Genomic DNA, 24,757 nt, shown 5'->3' with positions numbered 1-24,757 from the left:
ATTTCTTCCTTGTGGGTTAGTCACTGATCTGTGCACTGCCTGCAGCTCTGCTTCGTAGGAACTTGGTTCAAGAGTTTTACCTTTGTCTCCAGCCTTTCGATTCTTCTCTCTCTTGAATTCTAAAAAATAACAATTCTGAGAACTTCTGACTGGTGTTCGACAAAGTGCCCATCCCTAGTGTTTTCTCCGTGGCACACTCACTCATCTTGACACAACCTCAGGCAAGGTGTTGGCTCTGTGCAGGGCTCATATAATGCAAGAGAAGAAGTTTCTAGCTGTAGTTCAACCCAGAGAAGTAACTGAAACTTCTGGGTACATAAAGTTCTCTGCACTCAAGTGAACCAGTTACTGCTACTCCATAGCATTAAAAAACCCAACTGTTCCTTCCAGCAGAGGAAGAGGAGGAGGAGCCTGAAATGCCTGTCGGCCCTCGGCCACGCCCAATGTCTGAACTGCACCTCAAAGAGAAGGCTGTGCCCATGCCGGATGCCAGTGCTTTTTTCATCTTCAGCCCTACCAACAGGTACTTGATAAGTTGCTGTGCTGCAGCGTTCCAACCATGAAAGGCAGGTCAGGTCTCCCGTTTGTATTGGACTCCCAAGAACACGCTGTGCAGAGCTTCCTGGCTTCAGTGACCCAGTCAGTCCTGCAGAACCCCCTGCTTGGAATCCCAGCTGGAAAACTCTGCTCTAGGGAGCTCTATGCCAGTATCGCTGCCTAAGGGGAGTTCAGGGCACCTAGAAAGTTTGTAGAAGAGGCAGGTCATGAATACTTTGTGTAAAGGGATGTCACCCTGCTCTTACGAGTCCCCCTCCCTGCCACCCCCAGTTGAGTGTGTGCAGTTTTTCTCCATTTCCTCCACTCACAGTACCCCCTGTCAGCTGCTGTGCTCATCAGGTGGGTTTTCCAACCAGGCCTATCTCAAAGCACTCAGTAATGTACTGCAGCTCTTCCCAGCTCAGTCCTTTGACAGTCCAACAGGGCCCATCACAGTACCCTCAGTTAGTTGTATCTCTGCAGCCCTCCACAGGCTCAGTCCTCAGTCTGACCAACAGAGTCTATCTCAGTACCCTAGTTGGCCAGCTTACATGTGAAGGTTCCTACTCTGGGATGGAGCAGTGACCCCTGGAGACTCTTCGCCTGTCGTTTAGTCCTCTGACCCCGGCTCTCCAGCTGGGTCAGTCTAAGTTCAGCCCACTTCCTGCCCCACAGGGAACAGGATACTGAAAAGTGGATGGAGGAGGGGTGCTCATGGCTCCACAGAGCAGGGCTGGCCTGTTGGGGAGCATTCAGCACCAGCACAATCTCACTGGTGTCCATTCTGGGGAGGTGTGGGTACTCACTGCCCCCTACTACATAGGGCTGTGGTGCTCTGAGCCACATTCTAGCCCACAGGAGATCAGTACCAGTCTGATCAGCACAGGGGCTCTGGGGTGACCTCCACCAAAGTTGAAAAGAAACCTGGGCATTAGAAATAAAATACATAAAATAGGGGGTCCGGAAAGGTTGAGGAATTGGTACAGCATCTACAGCCTTACATCTGTTTGTCACCAGTTCAGATCATTTGTGATCAACAGCCACTGAAGGGCATTACCATTTGAAAGCTGCTTGGTGGTCAGTCATGTGTAGAATAAGTTGATGATCAGATTAGGCTCCTACTACCACAAACCTATTTTATATAGATGGCTGTAAAGCCATCAAATGCCAATGATTGCCAGTCATTAGGGACCGGCTCCCATTGAAGTCAATGACAAAATTCTCACTGATTTCAGTAAGAGTAAGATTTGGCCTCCTGTGTTGAGTTGGTGAATTAGGAAAAGCTACTTGTATCGTTAACAGTTCCCTCAAGTCCTCTCTTCTCTGCCCTATTCCCCTTTGGTTGGAAATTTCAGTAATTGCATCCATCAGTATTCTTCCATTTATGTTAAAAAATATCATCCTCACGCCCTGGGACAGTGCTAGGACTTTGGAGTCTAATTAACAGATGGGTTTCCTGATATACCATATTGATGCACAAATAACATCGGTGCAAAAACCAGGTCCATCTGGCACCAAGGAGTACATGTGGTGCTTTCTTTGGGTGGGGGTGCTTAGTTATGTCAGACACACCTAACTAAAGACATGTGGCATGATTGTGCCAAGCCCTGCATGGGAGTGCAAAGGGGAAAGGGCACAAGAAACCTCATCTCTCTTGTGCCCCAGTGCAGGGGGTCCTTGTGCTCTCCTGAATATAGTACCATATGAGGCTAGTGCCATTGGTGGCATTAGCTTCTCCAAAGGGAGTGGGAGACCATGGCTGTCACAGAAGGGAAAGCATGCTGAGTCCTTCAGCGTGCTTGCCTGATGCACAAGGCCTCCCAGAACTTCCACCGGGGCATTGTGTAGGAGCACAGTCCCAACATGAGGCTGTGTCATAAAGGTGTGTGTGTGTATATAGCAGGCAGTGGGTTAACAGCAGTCAGGACTCTTGGATTCTAATTCTAGCTCTGCTGCTGACTCACTGTGATTTCTTGGGCAAGTAATGTAACCTCTGCACCTCTCTGGAAAGTTGATCTACTAGGCGTTGGGGGTGTTATAAACAAAAAAGGGACCGAAATAAGATAATGATGCTTTAGTCCTCATTCTTTGTAAAGGGCTCTGAGATCTCTGCATAGAGGGAGCTACAGAGGTGCATAGTAAACTGGGGGAGGGCACTTTTCCATTTGACTGGAGTCTGTTTTATTTCTTGCCTGCTAGGTTCCTGCTAAGGGTAAGAATTGCTTTGTATTAGGCTGAGCTTCAGCAACGAGACACTGCCTGGCATGATATTATGCCCCTAGAAGCCCCAACTTGTGCCTGATTTCCTGTTATTGTCTGAGGCAAGGGTAGTGACTGGATTTCCTCTAGCACCTCTCCAGAGAAATTCCAGTTCCATCTCTGGATCCGTGGTAAATGAAAAACATGTATGGAAAAGAAGCTAAAAGAACCTCTGAAGTAGCTAATCTCTTAACTGCGTTTCTATCTTGTTTAGTTCCCTTTAATTGAGGCAAGTGGTGTAATTTCAGGGTGAACCAACAGAAGGTCCTTTATTTTAGAACACAACTAAATCTGAATAGGGACCCAAACATATGTAAACAGAATGGCTGCCATCCTCTCTTTCCTTCATTGAAGCACCAAGGGCTCAGTCCTGCAAGGTGTTACGCATGTCCTATGTCTCCCTGCATGGCTCAGTGGGAGCTGAGGACACTCAGCACCTTGCAGGATCAGGTACAATTGCCTGGCCTAGCTTTTTCCCCCACTCCTGGGTCAGAGGGGCTTATGCAGAATACTCTTACAGGTACAGACCCAGCAGCAAAGGAGGAGGAGTCCCACCCCTTAGCTCTCTCTGCAGCTGGTTCTGATGGATAAGGTTGTGTCTTTCCTCTCTCTTGCAGGTTTCGTCTCCACTGCCATCGAATCGTTAATGATAACATTTTCACCAACCTGATCCTCTTTTTCATCTTGCTCAGCAGCATCTCCCTGGCAGCTGAGGACCCTGTCCGACACTACTCCTTTAGGAACCAAGTATGCCTCCCATCCTTCCTCCTTCCCTCACAACATGTTAAGAGTATGATTCAACCAGATCATGAACCCATGCCAGAATAAACTAATGGCAGTGCAGAGAGGGCTGTATAGAAGACTTCTGGGGCTGGCTTGAGTAGGCCAAGGGAAATCAATGGGCTTGCAGAGAAGGCAAGCCAGGGCAGAATTTGGCCTCAGATCAATATCACAAGCGTCTGCTGGGGAAAGGGGTCAAGAGCGTAGGGAGACAAAATGTTTTCTATTGGGATTTTGGGTAGGGCAGGTTACAATAAGACTAGGATATAGAAGCATATGTTGGATTTCAAATAATCCTTCATTTTTCAAGCCCTTTTGGAACTTCAGCTCTCCTGCCATGTACCTGCCTTTCACTTGAGAAACTCTGGGCCTAATTCTGACCTTGCTTATACTGGCATAAATCAAAAGTAATGATCTTCAGGTCAGTGCAGTCACACTGTTTTGAGGACTACTGAGATTAGAATCGGGCCATCGGCATTTGAGTGCAGGCTGTAAAGCTAAAATCAAACTGGAGATAACCCCCATAAGTGTGTTAAATGCCTCTACTGACCGGGCTGTGGGGGTCACTCAGCCCAGAAATGCATTCTAATCTAACATTCTAAAAGCTCTTATTAGCCCTCATAGACGTTCACTGCTTTCCTGAGTTTGCCTCGATTATTCTGGGTTGGCACAGAACCCAGAAAAGTCAGCAGTTGTGTGTGAGACAACTTCTTGGAGCTTTTGTATGTGAGACAGCATTTTGGAGCCTTTCTAGTCTAGTTCTGGAAGAGCTTGGAAGACTTTGACAGTAGCTAAATGTTTTGTAAAGCTTGTTAAAGCTTAATTTAATGCTGAATGTTCAACTGTCCCTCAAAAACACACACACGCACAACACAAAGTCTAGTTAGTGGAGGCATAGTACATGTTCCTGGGTTTATCTCAGCTTTTATCATAGTTTTGCATTTCACCTTTAAGGAGAGCACTGAAAAATATAATCTGACCTATGTGATTGATTGCCCATTGGTGCATTGCTGAATGTACTTACTATGGAGGCCTAAATGCATGTCAATATATGTTGGCTCTGCAATTGACATACCTGGGGCAGTATTTCCACAGAAGCTCTAGCAGAGAGCTGTAGCTAAAGGGAATCCAACAGTTACTACTGGATGAAGAGCTGGAGGTTTGGGGCAAAATCTTGTCTTGCGTATTTGAACCCAGTAATGTTGTATGAAAATCTCTGCTTAATTTTTGCAGGTACAAGTTTTTAAAATGCATCATATAAGGGGACACTGGCAAGATGTTAGGGTTGCGAAAGTGACCTGCCTTTACAGTATGACAGTAAGATTGTACCCTGCCCTGCACAAGGTGAAATTGCAAGCAGCCTAACTCCCTTTCTGCATCCACACAGGGACAACACATTCTGGTCCATGCACTATCCTGTGCACCAGAACTCTGCAGGGCTATTGCCGCTCTTGGCAACTCTCCAAAGTGGGCGAAGGAGAGTAGGGAGACCCTGTCTCTGCACTGGCCAGTGGAATGGACCATACTTGCCATCCTAGGGTGGAGCAGTTGCTGTGTTCTCCCTGTGTTCCCAAGGGCTTGTGCCCTGAATGCACAAAAGAAATTTGGTGCCTAATTCCCAATTTTGGGACCGTTGCAATGCACAGAAGTCCTGCTGAACCATGGAGGTGCCTAAACTCACTCGGCACCTAAGTTTTTGCAGTAAAACTTCTCTACACACCCAAATTTCTGTTTCTGAGCATGCGTACTGCTGCCTCCCTCTAGGCATCTGGGTGCCTTTCTCCCACCTAAGCCCTAAAGCAATTCACAAATGGTAAGACAGGCATTCAGCTGCCTAAGTCATGGGCTGGGCCCAATCCAATAGGCATCCCCCTCTGGTAAATTCCTACAAAACAGCCAGGAGGCGGGGAGGACTAGGACCTCCCTCATATGACTCTTTGAGACAGACAGAGAACATACTAGCACAACAGTGACCTGATAGCCCAGAGGTTAGAGCACTCACGTGGGAGACCCAGGATCCAGTCCCCCAGCTCCAATGATTCATTATTTACCCAGAGTTCAACAGGAGAGACTGAGAAGCCCCACATCAGAATATCCCAGAGCCCAACAGTTAGATCACTCACCTAAGAGGTGACAGATCCCTGTTAAGATCCCTTTCCCCCTCAGGCAACTTAAGGGGGAACTTAAACCAAGAATCTCCCACATACCAAGTGAGAACCCTAACCACTGGGCCAAATAATTATGAGAGAGCTCCTTTCCCCCCAACACACACATCCTCAGCTTCTTGGTAAAAGAGCATAGGCACCTAATGCCAAGACAGGGTTCACAGCTGAGAATCGTTAACAGAGATAGGTGCTTCCCTGCAGCCGGGACTTATGTTCCTATCTCTGAGACAGGGATGGACACACCCCTGTCATCGGCATCTCCCATTGGCTAGCTGAGGCCTGCCTAGCATACTGGCTTTTGTGAATCACAGGCAAAGGTGCCAACTTCTCCCTGTTCATTTTAGGAACGTAGGTGCCTGACTCAGGCTTTGTGAATTGCAGTGATTTCATAAGCGTCTAAAAGTTAAGCATTATGTCACAACGCTGAGTGTCACAACGCCTAACTCCCTTTGTGCATTCAGGCCCATGCCTCTAGGACAGGGTGGGCAAATTTTTTGGCCCTAGGGCCACATCGGGTACAGAAATTGTATGGAGGGCTGGGTAGGGAAGGCTGGGGGAGGCTATGCTTCCCCAAACAGCGAGGCATGACCTGGCCCCCACCCCCATTCCAGCCCCCCGGAACTCCCATCCCCATCCAACCCCCATGCTCCCCACCCCTGACTGCCCCCCAGGACCCCTGCATCCTATCCAAACACCCCTGCTCTCTGCCCCCTGACCATCCCACCGGGACACCCGTCCCCTATCCAATCCCCCCTGCTCCCCACCCCCTGACCACCCCTGGGACCCCACCCCCATACAATCTCCCCTGCTCCCCACCCCCTGACCGCCCCCTATCCAACCCTCCCTGCTCTCCCCACCCCACGTTACCTGTGGGGTGGGGGAAAGGGGGGCTCAGTCCTTTTCCTGTGTGTTTCCCCTGCTCATTTGGCTGCTCTCCCTGGCAGTCGGGCAGGGCTCACTCCTTGTCTGGGCTTGGCTGCTGGGGACAGGGGCCAAGCATGCTGGAGATGGAGGAGGGGGCCCCGGGTTGCTCTTCCCCTGTCCCTGGCAGCAGGGCCCAGTCCCCTTGACCGCCCCCCTGAAACTCCCCTCCCCCCCTACTCCTCGCCTCCTCCCCGGAACTCCCCCTGACCGCGCCGCCCTGGAGGACCAGGTCTGGCCGTGCTATAGCCATGCCTCCCGGCCGGAGCTACAGCCATGCTGCCCAGGTGCTAAGGGAACTGTGACTGCGAGGAAGGGAGGGTAGCAGAAGGGGAGGGGCCAGGGGCTATCCTCCGCCCCACTCACCACGCTGCCGGGGAGTTGGGCTGGCTTCTCTGCAAGCCTGTCCTGACCCCGCTCCCTGGCAGGAGCTCGGGGGGCCAGAGGGAAGGGTCATGCGGACCAGATGTGGCCCGCGGGCCGTTGTTTGCCCCTCCTCTGCTCTAGGAGCTGCACCTCCACACCAACCCCAGCACCAACCAGCCTGTGCCTTCAAGGCCCAATTGAGCCCTATATAATTATATACTTGAAGTGAGAAGTCATTCCAGCCCAGCAGGATTGTTTTGACTTTAATTTGTCCCTGGATAGAATACCTTTAAATAATAATAAACACACCAGCTGGTATAAGACCTGCCAGTAAATAAAAGCTGCATACAGAGGTAACCTGCAGTTACTTCCTTCAGGCACAACTTTGTTTATATGTGAAACCTGTGCTAGATGCTGCTTTTGGGCCAGATTTGCCAGTGTGCTCCAGCTGCCTTGTACAGCTCTGGTGAGGCAAAACATCTGCAAACCCAGCTTAATCAACCAGTTTAATCAAGTTTATATCTGCTTTGTAGCACCGGAGTGATGCAAAGAAGCCAGAGGGTACCAGTGAATCTGGCCCATTGATTATAAAATTATTCTACTGATATAATAATCAACTGTCAAAACCCCAGCAGACTGGAATAAGGAGGACATTTCCAGTTATAATATACCAAAATTAATGGAGGTTGTATTTGGGGCCTGAGCATTCTTGAAATGGTCCTTTTCATTTTCAAGTTACCAAGACACACATGGTCAAACCCAGCCTGACTTCCGTGGAATTCTCTGGTTCAAATTCAGCTGTGACTCATAGTGGATTATTACATTCTGAGTGTAAGTTGCTAGGTAGTGTAACTTGCCCCTGTTTGACGAATGGGCTGGACTCTGGTCTTATTTACATTGTATAATCCAGTGTGACTCCACTGGATGCAATAGTTACTCTATAGTTACATGGTACAATAATAAACTGGAATCTAGCCAATCATCATAAATTCTGCTACATTTACACCATGTCTAGATTTGACCATAAAATCTAGAAACAGGAAAGATTTACTGTGCGATGCAGTCCATCTCCCTGCCATTGAAAGATTATGTTTACTATTTCTTTGTCCAGTCCGGCTTTACACTTGCCAAGAGATAAGGCTTCTACCACTTCTCTTGGGAGACTATTAAATGTAAAGCTTAATCAAACTAGCAAGAGAGTAAGCCAAAGAGAAGACATTCACAATTTGCATGGCTAATAGTGCAGTTGAAAGAAAAGGGTTGGGAGAGTGCAGGAGATTTGACTCTGACATGGATATTCTCCTTCGACTCAAATATATAGGGTCAAATTCTGGTCCTGCTTTGGGTGTCACTTTACACCTCGGGACCTGCCAATCTCTCTTGTGTCATTCTAGACAAAAAGCTATGATTATATTTAACTTGCAGATGTATATGTTTGTTATTCCCCCAATTCGTGACAAATCAGCATAGAAAAAAAAAAGAGCAATAGCTGCCCCGAACAGCAATTTGGAGCCTTTTCCCCCTCCATTGTAAAGGATGCCGAAAAACGTGAATGGAAGTTAATAAAAAGAAATCACATGTTTTCCACAGAGAGACCAGATATCCTTGTACTCTCCATTTGGAAATGTCTTTGGGAAACCCTTGAATTCTTTATAAAATTAAATTCAATTAAAAAAATATTATTTTGCCTCTGAAGCCACATGGGATTGTAACTCACAGCAAAGATTTCATTAATATGCTGCCTATATCCTGTACCAAGAACTTCATTGTATTCAACAGGATGTTCTCACCAAACCATTTCCCATCTATTCCTTCCTGCCCTCCTATTAAAAGACTTGTGCATTTTGATTCTGAATGGTGATTTCTCATTCCAGTGATCCCTCACTGATCTACCCCTCCACCCCTATTCCCTTTTGTTTTACAGATTCTCTTTTATTTTGATATAGTTTTTACTGTCATTTTCACCATTGAAATTGCTCTGAAGGTAAAGTCCCCATCTTCTCTTCCATTATTATCTGTCACTTATAAGCCTACTAGTTCTCTGCCACTATCTGTTGCTAACACACATGCCTGTTTGTATTGGGTCACGCTCAGTACCACTAACCCGATTGTGCTTATTTTTCAGATCCTAGGCAATGCAGACTATGTCTTCACTAGTATCTTTACATTAGAAATTATTCTTAAGGTAACCAATCTGAGCAATACACTTCTCTCTCTTTCTCTCTCGCTCTCTCTGTCTTTGTATCACTTTAAATCCCGTTGTTATCTCCACAGACAGGATTTTCTTTTGTTTTTTAGCTTATTAGTAGTTGTCTAAGCTTCTAAACAGATTTTTTGTCCAATTTTGATATTCAAATGACATTAGTTATTTAAGGCCAGTGTCAGCATGATGCTGCATTGGGGAGTCAATATGAAGGGATGATTCTCTCCGGAAATATTAGACAGGGACAAGAAAAGGGCAAAAAGGCCAAAAATTTACCCCAGCAGTTGCCAATCTTTTCAGGACAACAGTACATGTGTACCATACTAAGAACCATGAGCATGCAAACCTCTCACATGTGGAACTCACACTGCAGAACAGCACTGTGTGAACCAGTGCCCTTCCTCCCTCACACAGTTTGGCATGCCAAAACCTAAAGTGAAACTCTGAATTCTACACCATCATGAGACTGAAGTTTGTAGCAGCCAGAAGTCCCTTGTGGCTCAATGGGAGACAAACAACAGAATTCCATAGGGGCCCAGCAGAGAAGCTCATTGTTAAGGTCTGGAGGAGGAGCTTAGAATACCAGTCACTAAAGAATGAAGGCCCATAACTGGGACGGGTACTGGTAGTTGAAAATCTCTGATCCAGAGACTGAAGCTGCCTGGCTCAATACCCCCTTCTGATTTTTCAGGGGAACACCCTGGCCACAAGGAAATGGAACAGGAGAATAGTTTGGCAATGAAGAAAATAAAAATCTGTTGCCTCTGTCTTAATTCTCATTTTCCCAAAAACTAATATTTTAAATGACAGTAATCAAGCAATGTCCTGGCTCTCTAGATGCAGGGTTCAGTTGGCAGCTTGCTTTTTACTCAGTGAACTGGTTTTAAGCGCTGGCGGATGGCAGCGTTCTCCTTGGAGCTGCTGAGATCTCATAATTCAGACAGCTAATACAATATCCAAATGAACACTGGAAGGGCAGGATGCTCCCTGAATGTTAGGAACTGGGCTTGTCTGTTTGGCTTCAAAGCACCAAAACCACAGTGCTGTCCAAAGAGGCTCACACTTTTTGTTGTGCTGCTGCATGCAGTGTGTGTGCCCATTAAATCTATCACCCACAAAAAATAACATGTTAAAAAGGAAAGCAGCAACATTAAATATAAGTTTAGTCCAATCTTTAGCTCTCTGTAGAAGAGCATTTGACTTGATGGTAGTATACCACCAATGGCCCAGTCCCGCTCCCACTGATATGAATGGCAAAGCTTTAATTGACTTCAGTGGGAGTGGGATCAAGTCCCAACGTTTTATCTAACAAAACTAGCAGAGTGGTCTGTTTTCCCCTGGAGGAGTAAACCTTCTAGTAACTATTTCTGGGATTCAATCCTGGTTCCATTGAAGTCAATGGCAAAACTCTTGTTAAATTCAGTGGAACCAGGATTTCAACCCTGGGCTTTTTCCAGGTGTAACTGATAGGCGAGCAGGGACTGAGCACAGGGTTAGGAGTTAGAAAATCCTGAGTTCTAATCCTGTCTCTGCTAGTGTCCCGTAGTTTGACTTTAAGACAAGTCACTTAATCTCTCAGGGCCTGTTTCTCCACTGTCTTGCATCTTGTACAGTCTTTTACATGAGCACCAAGTAGGTGTAAAGAGTTGCCTTGACTGGACAAGCACAAATGACCGTACAAAGCTCAAGACAGTGGAGAATTTGTAATATGGGGCCGATAACACTTCCCTACCTCACAGTGTTGTGATGACCATTAATTAATTAATGTCTGTACAATGTTTTGAACATATAAAGTGCTGTATAAGCAAAGACTATAATTCTTCTTTAAAATGGTATTGCAGTTGTTTTGGTCAGTGCTACAGGTGGAAAGCAGACCCTGGATTATACACTCTTTAAGTATCTTCCCTGAATATAGTGAAATCTTCCAACAGGCGGTAAAGAACCACTGTTCATACAGTACTGAAACCCAGCAGAGCGTCCCACCCTGATTTCAATGGTGTCTTCTTTCTTTCAAGATTGCCATACAAAATACAAGCAGTAAAGGGCATCTTTACCACCTTTGTCATGGCAAGAACCCTCCCTTCCCCCAGTCAAATGTGTCCATAAGTATAAATTCTAAATTGAGGCCAGAGTTTATACTTCCTTCCCTTCTGAGTTCTGTCTGACTGATTGATTGGTAGGCAGTTCCTAATGCCATGGATGTTTGGTAAATAAAGTCATTCACTATATCATGCTGTCTTCAGCACTCCTTTGACTGGAATTGCCATGGATAGCCAGGGCTGGAAACTGCCAGGAAGTACACTATCTGGACTAATAGCAGGAACCAGAGAATCCATATAAGTTTGTGTATCCTTCACAATCCAACTGGACTTAGCCTCTGATTGTTCTTCTCCTGCTTTGAGCAGCCTGGTTAAAGCTAATCACTTTCAGAAACTGCAATGCTAGTTTCATCTAGTTGTGTTTTGAGATGGGTCTTGCCCATAAAATTCAAATCAGGGTCTGAACTTTCCCAAAAGGATGCTCCCTTTCTGTGGGACAGAGGGAATTCTAAGGCTCCAGAACTATTTATTGACAATGTAAATAGAGAGAGATGGGTCTGAACCAAAACTCCAGGTCTAAAAACTTCTGGACATCCCAAAGTTCAGAGGTTTTTAGGCCTGGAGTTTTGTTCAGACCCATCTGTATTTACACTCAATAAATACAATTCCAAAGCTGGAAAATTCCACCTGTCCCACAGAAAGGGAACTTTTTTTTCTCAGAATCTCATTGTTATTCAATAGAATACACCTTCTGGAGCAGGGAATCCCTCATACCAGAAGTGGAATTTTAATGTTCCAAGAGTGGAAGGTGCTCCTGCTGACTGTTCTCCCACTTCAGAAGCTTTAGTCACATTGTCCCATGGAATCTTTCCTTAGGATTTGTGAGAAAGGAACAGAGGGAAGAGAGGGGAAATATACATGTTTCATTTCTTGAACAAAATTACAGGGACCAAACTGGGGCTGAACTTGAAGGAAAGCAAGTAGAGAGGACACGGGATTGAGTTTCTGAATCTAGGGAATGAATCAAATAAAAAGGGAATTCTGCCTATTGTTTCAGCCCTGGCCTAAATCATAAAATCCCCAAGTGATTCAGTTGTTGTTCTCACTCAGAGGGAGGAGGTCTCAGCTGTCCACTCCAGATGGTATTGCCCGGGAAAATATCCCAAGAACAGTCCCTTTTTATGTAATATTTTTATTCAGCCTAGTCCTGGAAACCTTTATAAAATGCAGGCATCTTAGTCATAAGTGCCTTGCTATTAAAGATAAAGGGGAAGGCATTTGGTTGCAAAGAGTTGTTTTTGCAAATATTCACTGTGTTGCTTTGCTATTTCTAAGTGAACTTTATGTTCTCTGTATGCTCTAATTCTAAGGAAGAATTACTGATGGCCCCAAATGAGCACTCGCTCCCCAGATGGGCTGGACACTGGCTTGAAACTTTTCCTCATATATTCTCATGATAGTTATTTTACCCTGTCTCCCACTTCATTTTCTTTCCACTGGGACCCAACCTGTCCACTGGGGTTTAGAGGTAAAATGACTGCTGCATTAAAAATATTGCCCTTCCTTAATATATACACCTTGAGCACCACAAGTTGGACTTGGTCTGAGAGATGGTCCCCGAATAGCTGCTAATGGCAAAGTTTGTTTGTGTCTCCATGTGCCTCCTCGCAGATGACCGCATATGGAGCTTTCCTCCACAAAGGCTCCTTCTGCAGGAACTACTTCAATATCCTAGACTTGCTGGTGGTCAGCGTGTCTCTCATCTCCTTTGGGATCCAGTGAGTGAGCCATTCTTGACTGAGATATTTTACTGGTCTGTTGGGAGGGCGGGAGGGGGAGGGGAGGTACTAGATGGGTTATGTTGGCTTGTCTGTACAAGATTTTTTTATTTTTTACACTCCCCTGAACAACTACAGTCTTCTTGAAGCCTCGGAATTGTTTTCCAGACTCATTCAGCAAGTAGCGTATACTAACATATAAGGCTCAATATGAATTGGGTCATGCTGTCTGTCGGTAATGACCTGGAGCAGGAGATATCGGAGATAGCAAATGAAAGAGAAGAGTGTAATCCAGTGGTTAAGATAAGGAACTGGGAGTCATGAAACTCTTGGGCTCTCACATATACCACCCTCAGTGACTCAGTGACTCCTTCTGTAAAATGGGGTAATATAGATCTACTTCACAGAGGTGTTCTTCCTTAAGGAATGCTTGCTGGGCACTTTGAGAGCCTAGGGAGAATCCTGCAAAAAAATTATAAAGTTGTTGTTGTTACCCAAACACTCCTTCCATAAACGTTACCAAGCGTATGGAACCACTTGGTTCTGTTAGAAGCCAGGGTAATTCCTATATAACAAGAACCCAGCTGATCCTGAAGCAACTCTTCCTTGTTCCTATTATGCGAATAACAGCTTCCTTAGGGCCTGATCCAAAGCCCATTGAAGTCGACAGAAACATTCCCTTTGACTTCAGTGGGTTTTCTATCAGCTTCTTAATAACTATGCAGTGCTCATTTTGGTGATTATCCGCAGCCCTTGAAGAGCTTGTTCAGGCTCTTCATATGCTAGCAAAAGGAGAATGTTCCCAAAAGCTGTAGGCAGGGGCCTTACACCATACAACTGCAGGAGGGATTCTTCATGAGGAGCTCACTCCTGCATGGTGCTGACTCAGCACTCTGCCCTAGATGTAGCAGAGCACTCATCCACACGCTTAAAGTTAAGCACATGAGTAGTCCCACTGAATTCAAGGGGCAATTCATCTGCTTAAAGGTTAGTTCATGCTTAAATGTTTTGCTGGATCAGAACCCAAATGCTCAGCACCTTGCCAAGTCGAGCCCCAGGTTGGATGAGGAACCTTTAAATTCATGAGACACCAGGAATTAACTGATGTGCTCCTTTCTTCTGTTAGAATTTCAGTGGTGTGCTTCTTTGTGCCCTCATCTTAAAATGTCTTGCGGTGATTGCATCTTGGCACCGTTTTCCATTGCACATCCGTCGTGTATTTGGCAGCTTGTCCTGTTCGAGAGAGCCCTCCCTGTGTTCTGATCGTTTTGTGAATACAATGGATATAGCTAACGCTAGTGGGATGTACCCTTGGACTCTGATCAAGAGGCAGGGCCCATCAGTAGGGTAGCTTCCCAACCTATCTCAGTGCTTTCTGAAGTGCCTCCTAAAAGCTCCTTCCTTTCCCAGAAAGTTCTGAAACGTGGCTAAAGTTACATTTTAAAAAACTAGACGTATTCTGAGGAGAGTATCTACCATTCTTGATGTCTCTGAATTATATATTTATTCAAAGCAAGGACGCGGTTCAAATGAAATGATGTGTAAGGAACTTGCTTGTGTGTGTGCGCACGTGCACCACTGCCCTCTAGTATACTAAATCACACTATGATAATCTGTCCTGAACCCTGTGCTACCAACAGCTAATGGAGATTCTTCTTTAGCCAAAATTGAAGTAGCCTATGCCTTTGACGCAGAAGGTACCAAATTCTACCCCTGTTGCCACCTTGATGCTTTCAGTGGCATGGCATGCAGCAAAGGGATGACTCTGAAGTTTTCGGCGGCCCTGGATTTCTTACAGTATTTACAAATGGGAAATTGTTGGTGAAACTCCAGAATCCATCTGTCCCCTCAGGTAGGTCACTTCCTATTGTTACTGTAAAAGCTAATGTACTACTACTCTCTTCCAGGTCCAGTGCCATCAATGTAGTGAAGATCTTACGTGTCCTGCGAGTGCTCAGACCGCTGAGGGCCATCAACAGAGCCAAGGGACTAAAGGTTAGAGAAATCCTGATCCCCAGCATTGTTGTTCTCAAGGCTAGAAACCCAGGTTACTTCAGTCAAGAAGTACCAGCCTTTTCACACTGCTCGAGTAGTGTTTAAAGGATCACTGACAAGGTTGGAGGGCCTAATGCACTAGCTTTAGGTTGGTTTGCAGATAGGTGGGCTGTGTTTCTTGCCTTCTCTCTATCAGCCAGGTCCCTTCACCTGACCAGGAAGGGTATTCATATAGCTGAGTTCTGATCTTTTCTACACTTTTCTGCCTGCTCACAAGACTACATCTCACAGTCCAGGGAGTCTTTTCTTCCTTTCCTGAGACACCACTTTATGAAGCTTGTAAACTGGGTTTCTTATATTTTTGCTGAATCCTTGGGCTTCTCTCATAGCAACAGCAGCTCGGGATGGTCCCTCCAGTTACTCTTGCCCCTGTCTTTCCTTTTCAGCACGTGGTCCAGTGTGTATTTGTAGCCATCAGAACCATCGGAAATATTGTGATCGTCACCACTTTGCTGCAGTTCATGTTTGCCTGCATTGGAGTTCAGTTGTTCAAGGTAAAACCATTGAGTCCATTCATTTATCCATCCCACTGAATCATCTTCTCTGGCAGCGGGGGGAGTACCGTGGAGCAGTGTAGGGGAAGGGGAAATGGAGCAGAAACCATCCTCAGTACTGTCAGATAGGAGGCCTGGGTTAAGCAGTAATCTCCCAGGCTCCCATTAGCCAAGTTCCGAGGACACAAGACCAGGCGTGTCACAAAGGTGACTCATTAAACCTCAGGTCATAAGCACCAGAAGCAGCACTTTGCCACCCTCTCCCATAAGTTTGTGGCATAACATCAATAGCAGTGCGGCTTTTCTCGGGGAATGTCCACATCCATGTCTTGTACTCCAGATGAATGCTGAATGTTCCTTCTGTCCTCTCCCTATGGTTTCTCCTTTTATACTCCATCCTCCTGACACCAGTTGTTACTCAGCTCTTCATGGAGACTCATAGTCAGTTAAGCAAAGAGAAAGTGCAGTCTCCTTGCTACACCGATCAACCATAATGAAGGGAGACTTTACTCTTCTTCTCTCATTCTCCCCTAGGGCAAACTGTATAGCTGCAGCGATAGCTCCAAGCAAACAGAAGCAGAATGCAGGTAAGTCTGGCCTTTCCCAGGCAGCTGCATTTCTCAGCTCTGCTCTAACTGGATCTAACTTGGAAACTGAAAATCTCTCTTGTTTTCCTTCTGCCGTCCAACAACAGGGGGCATTACATTTCGTACAAAGACGGAGAGGTCACACACCCAATGATCCAGCCCCGCAATTGGGAGAACAGCAAGTTTGACTTTGACAACGTCTTGACTGCCATGATGGCACTCTTCACTGTTTCAACCTTTGAGGGCTGGCCAGAGTGAGTGCACAGCTGATCAGGGGGTCAAAAGGCTTGATGATGGGGAGCAGTGCAACTTCCCCATTCATTTCTTTTTAGGGAAAATCTAAATCTAACCATTAATCTTCCCTCGTCTAAATTTTCGTGCAGTGTTGCTTAACAGCTGCCACACCCCAGCCCAGAGGTGGCTACATTTCAGAGGTGGGTGAAGTGATTTCTATAATATCCCTTATCATCCATTCAGCAGAGTTATGAGGCTTAATTAGTGTTTGTAAAGTGTTTTGGTATCTTTAAAGGAAGGCGATAGAAAAGTGCAGAGGAGAAGTCGTAGCAGCATTAGTATTTCTGTATATGAAGATTGTAAGCTCCTTGGTGCCAGGCCTATTGCCCCTTTCACACTTTCAGTTTTCAGCAAATACTGATGAGTAGTAGAAGCAATATTAATATTTTGATTACTACTGATTAATATTAACATTATTATTCTTTCAACCAAGTGAAAGCAGTTGTTCCCATTTTGACAGTTCCAGTTAGATGTCCAGTACCAAATGCTTGGTATTGTAGAATACTATGTGTATAATAGCTCCCGGCCATGCCATACTTTATCTGTGATGTGAACTGCATGTGAGGCACGTTATCAATAGTTACGGAAAATGGTGAGCTTTTTCACAGGGCCATGCCACCATTGCCAGGCTGGTGTGAAATGCAACAGCACAGGCCTGTCCATGCTGGTGAGACACGAGATGTCTCACAGTGCCATCCTGTCTGTGCCAGGGGGGCCCGGCATCTCCCTCAGTACCATTCCATCAGGGTGACTCAGGCATGAGCTGTCTCATGACCTTACCCTGTCCATGCTAGCCAGGCTCAAGAGCTTCCTCTTGTTGGTGCCAGCATGACTTCAAATAGTTTAAAGTGCCAAGATCATGCTTCCTTTCAGAACTCCTGTGAACAGCCCCAAACTAGGACCAAGTTCCCAACAAATTGGACTGTTCCTTCTTTATCTGAACTATATTAAATGAAGGGACAGATCTTCTATTTTAACCTTTTAAAGGACTAAAGTACAGAAAGCCCTGAACCCACAGCGGAGTTGAACAGATAAATTAAGATCTAGATCTGAACTTTCACAAAAGTTTGGGAGTCAGATCAGGAGGTTTAGTGTGTGTCTTGTCCCTGTATAAAACTAAGTCATTTTTCGATATTGATAAAATTAGAAGAAAATAGCTAAAACTTAGACTCCCACCATCTTACTTACATAGCCCAATGGGGTGTTATGAGACAATTATGCTGGAATTTTTCTAAGTGTCTGCATTGGGTTTCTCTTCACTTTTAGGCTACTGTACAAATCCATTGATTCTCACATGGAGGACGTGGGACCCATCTATAACCACAGGGTGGAGATCTCCATTTTCTTCATTATCTATATCATCATCATTGCTTTCTTCATGATGAACATCTTCGTTGGTTTCGTCATTGTCACGTTTCAGGAACAAGGAGAGCAGGAATACAAGAACTGTGAGCTGGACAAGAACCAGGTAACTTATGGCTGCATAGTGCAACCAAAGGCATGAAATACTACCCAAAGGAAATACTCAAGGGCTAAAAATACGGCCAGAGTGGAACATATGAGGGCTATCAAAGGGATAAAGCACTGTGCTGTCTCTATTTGTCATCATTCAAGAACCAGGTAAAAGAATTTCTTCTTAAAGGCCCATACATAGAGCCAAATTCTGCTGTAACACCCGTGCAACTACACTGACTTCATTGGGGTTGCATGAGTCTAATTGAGGGCAGAATTTGGCCCACAGGAAGTACAGATGGAGGCTCCAGTAAGTAGAATTTATTTATTTACATTGTGATCTAAAAGAAATTCCATACCAAAAAAAATTGTCATTGAAATGTGTTAATGTTTTACACCTGAGGCAACCCACCTATCAGATGCATGGAGTGAAAATACAGGAGCAGGTATATATACATGAAAGGATGGGGGTTGCTTTACTAAGTGTGAGGTCAGTCTAACAAGCTAAATCAATTAACAGCAGGATACCAAGGGAGGGAAAGTAACTTCTGAAGTGGTAAGAGAGTGGCCAATTACAGACAGTTGATAAACTTAATTTCCCCAATACTAATTTCTCCCTACTGTTACTCACACCTTCTTGTCAACTGTCTGTAATAGGCCACTCACTTACCACTTCAAAAGTTATTTTTCCTCCCTTGGTATCCTGCTGTTAATTGATTTAGGTCATTAGACTGACCTCACACTTGATAAAGCAACCCCCATCCTTTCATGTATTTATACCTGCTCCTGTATTTTCACTCCATGCATCTGATGAAGTGGATTCTAACCCATGGAAGCTTATGCACAAATAAATTTGTTAGTCTCTAAGGTGCCACAAGGACTCCTTGTTATTTTTGCTTATTTTTTTAATCTCTCCTTTCTCTTTAATAGCGCCAATGTGTTGAGTATGCCCTGAAGGCCCGCCCCCTGCGGAGGTACATCCCTAAGAACCAATACCAATACAAAGTGTGGTATGTGGTGAATTCCACCTATTTTGAGTACCTGATGTTCGTTCTCATCCTGCTGAACACCATCTGCCTGGCCATGCAGGTAAGTCAGAGATCAGAAAGCACCATAGGTGTGTGGGTGGGCAGCCCTTCAGCTGGGAGGATGTGGGAGTCTGGCAGGGCTTTAAGTTGCTCCCCAACCTATAACTCCTCTGGGGTGAGAAGAAGAGACCTGATTCTCTTGTTTGTTAACGACATTGGGCCAAATTCATTCCTGGTGAAAAAACACTGAAACCATGAATCTGGCTCTCCTCCTCTTTCCAAGAGGGCACTGTGACGGGGGAAGGCCAGATGGCTATAGTAAAGTAATGGGAGACAGATACATTAGCCACAGGCTAAACAATCCCTGTTACCAGGATAAGCAAATGGCCGCTGCTCCAGGTCAGTTAAGACACCTGGGGCCAATTAAGATCTTTCCAGAAGGCAGGGAGGACAGCTGGGTTAATTGGGACACCTGAAGCCAATCAGGCCAAAACTAGTTAAAAGCCTCCCAGTTAGTCAGGTGGGCGCAAATGTCAGGAGCTGTAGGAGGAAGTCATGCTATTGGAGAGACTGACCAGTACAAACCATATCAGTCACAAGGAAAGAGGCCCTGAGGTAAGGGTGAAGTAGATCTTGAGGAAGTGGGGGCTGCTGTGGGGAAGTGGCCCAGGGAATTGTACGTGTCCTGTTTCTAAAAAGTCAGCTACCATAGCTGATACTATTAGGGTCCCTGAGCTGGAGCCCGGAGTAGAGGGTGGGCCTGGGCTCCACCCTTTGCCCCTCAGTTAATCACTAAGACTGGGAGACAATAGAGACTGTGCAAGGGAGGGTAGCTTCTCCTCACCTCCCTTGCTGGCTTATGATGAAAGTGGCTCAGTAGGCTGTGACCCTTGCCTCTAGAGAGAGAAGGGCTACGTGGAGGGTCACAATGAGCCTCTGAGGCTAGCGAAATCCACCAGGAAACACGGGACCCACGGAGACAAGGACAGAGCTTTGTCACAGCACCAATAACTTAATTCTGTTTATCCTCAATTAAAAAAGAAAACACAGCGAAGTCACAGTCCAATTAAATGGCAATCCAAAGAACAAATGAATTCACAAGCCATGGACAAAAGTAGAAGCAGAAGTAGGCCTGAACCAATACCTCAGATATAAATACCCCCTATAACTCCAGGAAGGGCCAGCACCAAGATCTGAACTTTGCATCTCACCCCTTTCCTGATTGGAAAGAGAGGACAAATATCTGGGGAAGAAAAGAAAGAGGGGTGGAAATGGAAGGGAAAAAATCGCTAGTATCATCTTTACTCTGTATCTGTTCTTATATTGCTGAATGAAGACTAGGTCATTTGAATTCACCATGAGAACACACCAAATACTACATTGATGGCCACATATTCAAAGGAGCTTCATCCCAGTCTTCTACATCATGGGTGCAGTTTTAGGTTTTGCACCTATGCTACTTCACAACTCAGTTATTGCCCATTTTGTCAACTACACGTTGTGTGCAAACTTGCATTTGTTCGTGCAGGTCAGGTAATTAAGTGCTTATATTTGCAGAGGATGCATTTGAAAACTCAGCCAATAGGTTCAAATTCTATCCTTTGATGTGTATTTATGGCAATGAGAGTCAGGCACATACAATTAAGGGCTGAATTTGTCTCAAAGAATGAAGTGTTGTAGCAGACCTGCAGCCTATTAGGACTGCTTCCTTTCCTTCCTGGAGACTTGCTGTGTTCAGAAGCAAAGCTTCTGGAAGCAATGCCAGACAAGGAAACTAATTAGTGATGTAGTGAGAGATATAATACTGTCATGGATCAGTAACTAACTAAGAGACAGAAAACAAAGACCAGGAATAAATGGTCAATTGTGTATAGAGTACATACATCAGCCACCTCCCTAGCATGGGTAGAAATAACAGTGTAGACAGTGAGGCACTGCTTAGGTGAGTGGAGTAAAGACATGCCAGAACCTTAGGATACATACCCTACCCAGCTCTTGACACCCCCCAAGCAGTGCCTCCCACATCTATGTTGCTATTTTTAGCAGTGTTGGCAGAGCCCTTCCCTGCTGCCTCCATGCTACCAGAGCCTTTCACTGCCACCTGTAGCTACACACCATAGTGTGGATACAGACTAGTTTTCATAGAATCATAGAATTGCTGGGCTGGAAAGAACCTTGAAAAGTCATCAAGTCCAGCTCCCTGCACCGAGGCAGGACCAAGTAAGCCTAGACCATCCCCCTAACAGATGTTCGTCCAATCTGTTCTTAAAAATCTCCAATGATGAAGATTCCACCATCCCGCTTGGAAGCCTATTCCAGAGCTTAACTACCCTTACAGTGAGAAAGTTTTTTCTTATATCTAACCTAAATCTCCCTTGCTGCAGATTAAGCCCATTACTTCTTGTCCTACTTTCAGTGGACACGGAGAACAACTGATCAGTCCTTTTTATAACAGCCCTAAACACATTTGAAGATTGTTATCAGGACCTCCCACAGTCTTCTTTTCTCAAAACTAAACATACCCAGTTTTTTCATCTTTCCTCCTAGGTCAGGTTTTCTAAACCTTCCATCATTTTTGTTGCTCTCCTCTGGACTCTATCCAGTTTGTCCACGTCTGTTCTAAAGTGTAGTGCCCAGAAGTGAGGCCCCACCAGTGCCAAGTAGAGTGGGATAATTACCTCCCATGTCTTACCTACAACACTCCTGTTAATACATCCCAGAATGATATTAACCTTTTCTGCAACTGCATCATATTGTTGACTCTCGTTCAATGTATAATCCACTATAAGCCCCATATTTTTTTCAGAAATACTACTGCCTACCCAGTTATTCCCCATTTTATAGTTGTGCCTTTGCTTTTTCCTTCCTAAGTGAGGTACTTTGCGCTTGTCTTTATTGAATTTCATCTTGTTGATTTCAGATCAATTCTCCAAATTGTCAAGGTCATTTTGAATTCTAATCCCATCCTCCAAAGCTGTTGCAACCCTTCCCAGCTTGGTGTCATCTCCAGACTTTATAAACATACTCTCCACTCCATTATCCAAGTCATTAATGAAAATATTGACTAGTAGCAGACCCAGGACTGACCCCTGTGGAACCCCACTAGATACACCCTCCCAATTTGAGATCGAACTATTGATAACTACTCTTTGAGTACTATTTTTCAACCAGTTTTGCACCCACCCTATAGTGATTTCATCTAGATCCTAGTTTGCCTCTGAGAATGTCATGTGGGACAGTGACAAAAGCCTTACTAAAATCAAGATATATCACATTTTCACTGTAGTGTGTAGCTACACATGCAGCCACCAGTGTAGACAAGATGAGTATGATACCCTCAGGTTCCATACTAGGACCATTGTTGCTTAATATGTTCATCAACTACACACACACAAAATCTACATTAAAAGAGCATTATTAAGGTTGCAAAGTCAAGCACTCTGTATTAGGAAGTGGCAGAATTAAGGTTGTCTGTTCAACTGTAATTGGGCCCCCTTGTGTGTATGCATTATGATTAAGCCTACATTTTAGTCACGGGTATTTTTAATAAAAGTCAGGGAAGTCCTGTCCATGACTTTTACTATACACCCCTAGCTAAAACTTGGGCAGGGGGCTGGGGAGCTCTGCAGGGGACAGTCCGGGGGCACCGTGGGTGCTGGAGGAGGGCGGGGGCAGGCAACTGCATGTGGCCCAGGACCCTGCTGGTGCTGGGGGGCGGGAGGGGGCTGGGAGGGGCTCCCTACTCGGCTCCGCGTTACCCTGCAGCTCCTAGGAGGGGTCAGGGGGCTCCATGCGCTGCTCCCAGCACAAGCCCTGGCTGCAAAGCCCCCATTGGCCAGGAACCACAGCCAATGGGAGCTGTGGGGGTGGGGCCTGTGGGGGCGGAGCCCCCTGCCCCCTCCTCCGCCTAGGAGCTGCAAGGCCATGCCAGGGGGAGCCGGGGAGCCCCACAACCCAAGGTAAGCACCCCCCCGCAGTCCCTTGCCCCTAGCCCTGAGCCCCCTCCCACACATTCAAACTGCTGCCGATGTAGAAGTCACGGAGGTCACAGAAAGTCACGGAATCTGTGACCTCCGTGACAGACTCGCTGCCTTAATTATGGTACAGTATTTAATTACATGATCACATATGATTTTTTCCACAGGCTCCCAGGCTCCATGTCCCAGTCCCCTCATCAAATCTCAGTCTCCCCATCCTCTCCCCAGTTGCCTGCCTCTGTCTCCCTCTCCCTAGACCCTAGTTCCTTGTCCCAGTCCTTTTGCCTAGCCAGTCCAAGTTCCTCCCCTGCACCACAGCTCCTTGTTAGATCTCTCTCCCTGCTGCACTGTTCCCACCCCCCATATTTGTTCCTAGTCCCATTCTCCGTATCCAACCAGTTCCAGTTTCTCTTCTCGCCCCCAGTCCCGGGCTCACCAGACTCCTTGTCCCAATCTATTCCTTTTCCTCCCCTCTGATCTGTCGTCTGTGTGCATTCAAATCAGACAGTTTCCTCCTCCATGCTGCCTGGGTGCCGGCAGGGGAATCACTGAGAGCACAGAATAGATAGACTTCCTGCTCTCAGCACAGCCCCACCCCAGCCCAGAAGGGCTGGGATCAGCAGTCACACAGAGGTTATGTCTACACAGCAAATAGACTCCCACGGCTGGCCCATGCCAGCCGATTCAGGCTCAGGGGGTTCGGGTTGTGGAGCTGTTGTATTGCTGTGTAGACTTCCGAGCTCGGGCTGGAGCCTGGGCTCTAGGACACTGTGGGATGAGAGGGTCCCAGAGTTCAAGGCTGCAGTCCAAGCCCAGAAGTCTACAGAGCAATGGAACAGCCCCACAGCACGAACCCAAGTCGGCTGACACAGGCCAGCCATGGGTTTTTCTTTGCTGTGTAGACGTAACCAGAGTCCAGTTTCACTCTCCCTCTCCCCAGCCCTGAGTTGGAGCATGTTTAGTTGCTCTGTTTGGATGGTGCATGAACAGTCTGGTCAGCACTAGGTGACGAAGAGATGGAGCATCTTAACTGAGGATGAAATCTTTGACATTCTAGATGCTAAAAATCAAAGAAATCTCTGCTGAGCATGTGCAAACTGCAATTTTTCAAAGACTTATAGCTTAGCCAAATTTGGGCAGATTTTCACAGGGACACCAAAAGGCACATCTTTGATGAAAGCCACACACAGACACCCCTCCCCCCACAAAAATTGCAAGTCCCTTCCCCAAAGCAGGGAGAGATACTAGAGCTTTTCAAATAAAAGGTCACCAGTATTTTTTTTAATGGGTAGAACAGCATATTTTCTCTAGTCTTGGTCTCAGATGAGCTGAACTGTTTTGGACTAAAAAATTTCCAAATAATTCAGCCTGAGCCAGATACCCAGCGTGGAAAGTTTCAGCCCAAATGGTTAAAGTTTAGCCAAGTCTTATAAGCAACTGAAAACAGGGTCTTATAATGGGACGTGTCAGCAACCTTAACAATAGGCAGCACTACTAAGAACATAAGAATGGTCCTACTGGGTCAGACCAAAGATCCATCTAGCCCAGTATCCTGTCTTCCAACAGTGGCCAGTGCCAGGTGCCCCAGAGGGAATGAACAGAACAGGTAATCATCAAGTGATTCATCCCCTGTCGCTTATTCCCAGCTTCTGGCAAACAGAGGCTAGGGACATCATTCCTACCCACCCTGGCTAGTAGCCATTGATGAACCTATCCTCCATGAATTTAGTTATTTTTTGAACCCTGTTATGATCTTGGCCTTCACAACATCCTCTGGCAAGAAGTTCCACAGGTTGTGTGAAGAAATACTTCCTTTTATTTG

The 24,757-nt window shown here is 45.8% G+C and overlaps 1 protein-coding gene across 2 annotated transcripts in view; it reads left to right on the top strand.

Annotated features, from left to right (window-relative positions):
* CACNA1C (calcium voltage-gated channel subunit alpha1 C) overlaps positions 1 to 24,757 on the top strand; it is a 709,385-nt gene that overhangs the window by 588,437 nt on the left and 96,191 nt on the right. The window contains exons 19-28 of one of the 2 annotated variants that reach the window (XM_077827237.1): positions 391 to 523; positions 3,414 to 3,543; positions 9,154 to 9,213; positions 12,942 to 13,048; positions 14,956 to 15,043; positions 15,490 to 15,597; positions 16,132 to 16,184; positions 16,292 to 16,438; positions 17,745 to 17,946; positions 18,861 to 19,019. In XM_077827237.1, the coding sequence (XP_077683363.1) occupies positions 391 to 523; positions 3,414 to 3,543; positions 9,154 to 9,213; positions 12,942 to 13,048; positions 14,956 to 15,043; positions 15,490 to 15,597; positions 16,132 to 16,184; positions 16,292 to 16,438; positions 17,745 to 17,946; positions 18,861 to 19,019 (1,187 nt within the window). Of the gene's footprint in view, positions 1 to 390; positions 524 to 3,413; positions 3,544 to 8,952; positions 9,013 to 9,153; positions 9,214 to 12,941; positions 13,049 to 14,955; positions 15,044 to 15,489; positions 15,598 to 16,131; positions 16,185 to 16,291; positions 16,439 to 17,744; positions 17,947 to 18,860; positions 19,020 to 24,757 lie in introns of both variants that reach the window. The other variant, XM_077827230.1, reaches the window with a different exon arrangement.

Source organism: Eretmochelys imbricata, chromosome 1 (genome assembly GCF_965152235.1).
Source record: "Eretmochelys imbricata isolate rEreImb1 chromosome 1, rEreImb1.hap1, whole genome shotgun sequence".
In the NCBI taxonomy this organism is placed as follows: Eukaryota; Metazoa; Chordata; order Testudines; family Cheloniidae; genus Eretmochelys; species Eretmochelys imbricata.
The sequence above is the reverse complement of the archived record's forward strand: the minus strand, read 5'-3'. Positions and strand labels throughout refer to the sequence as shown.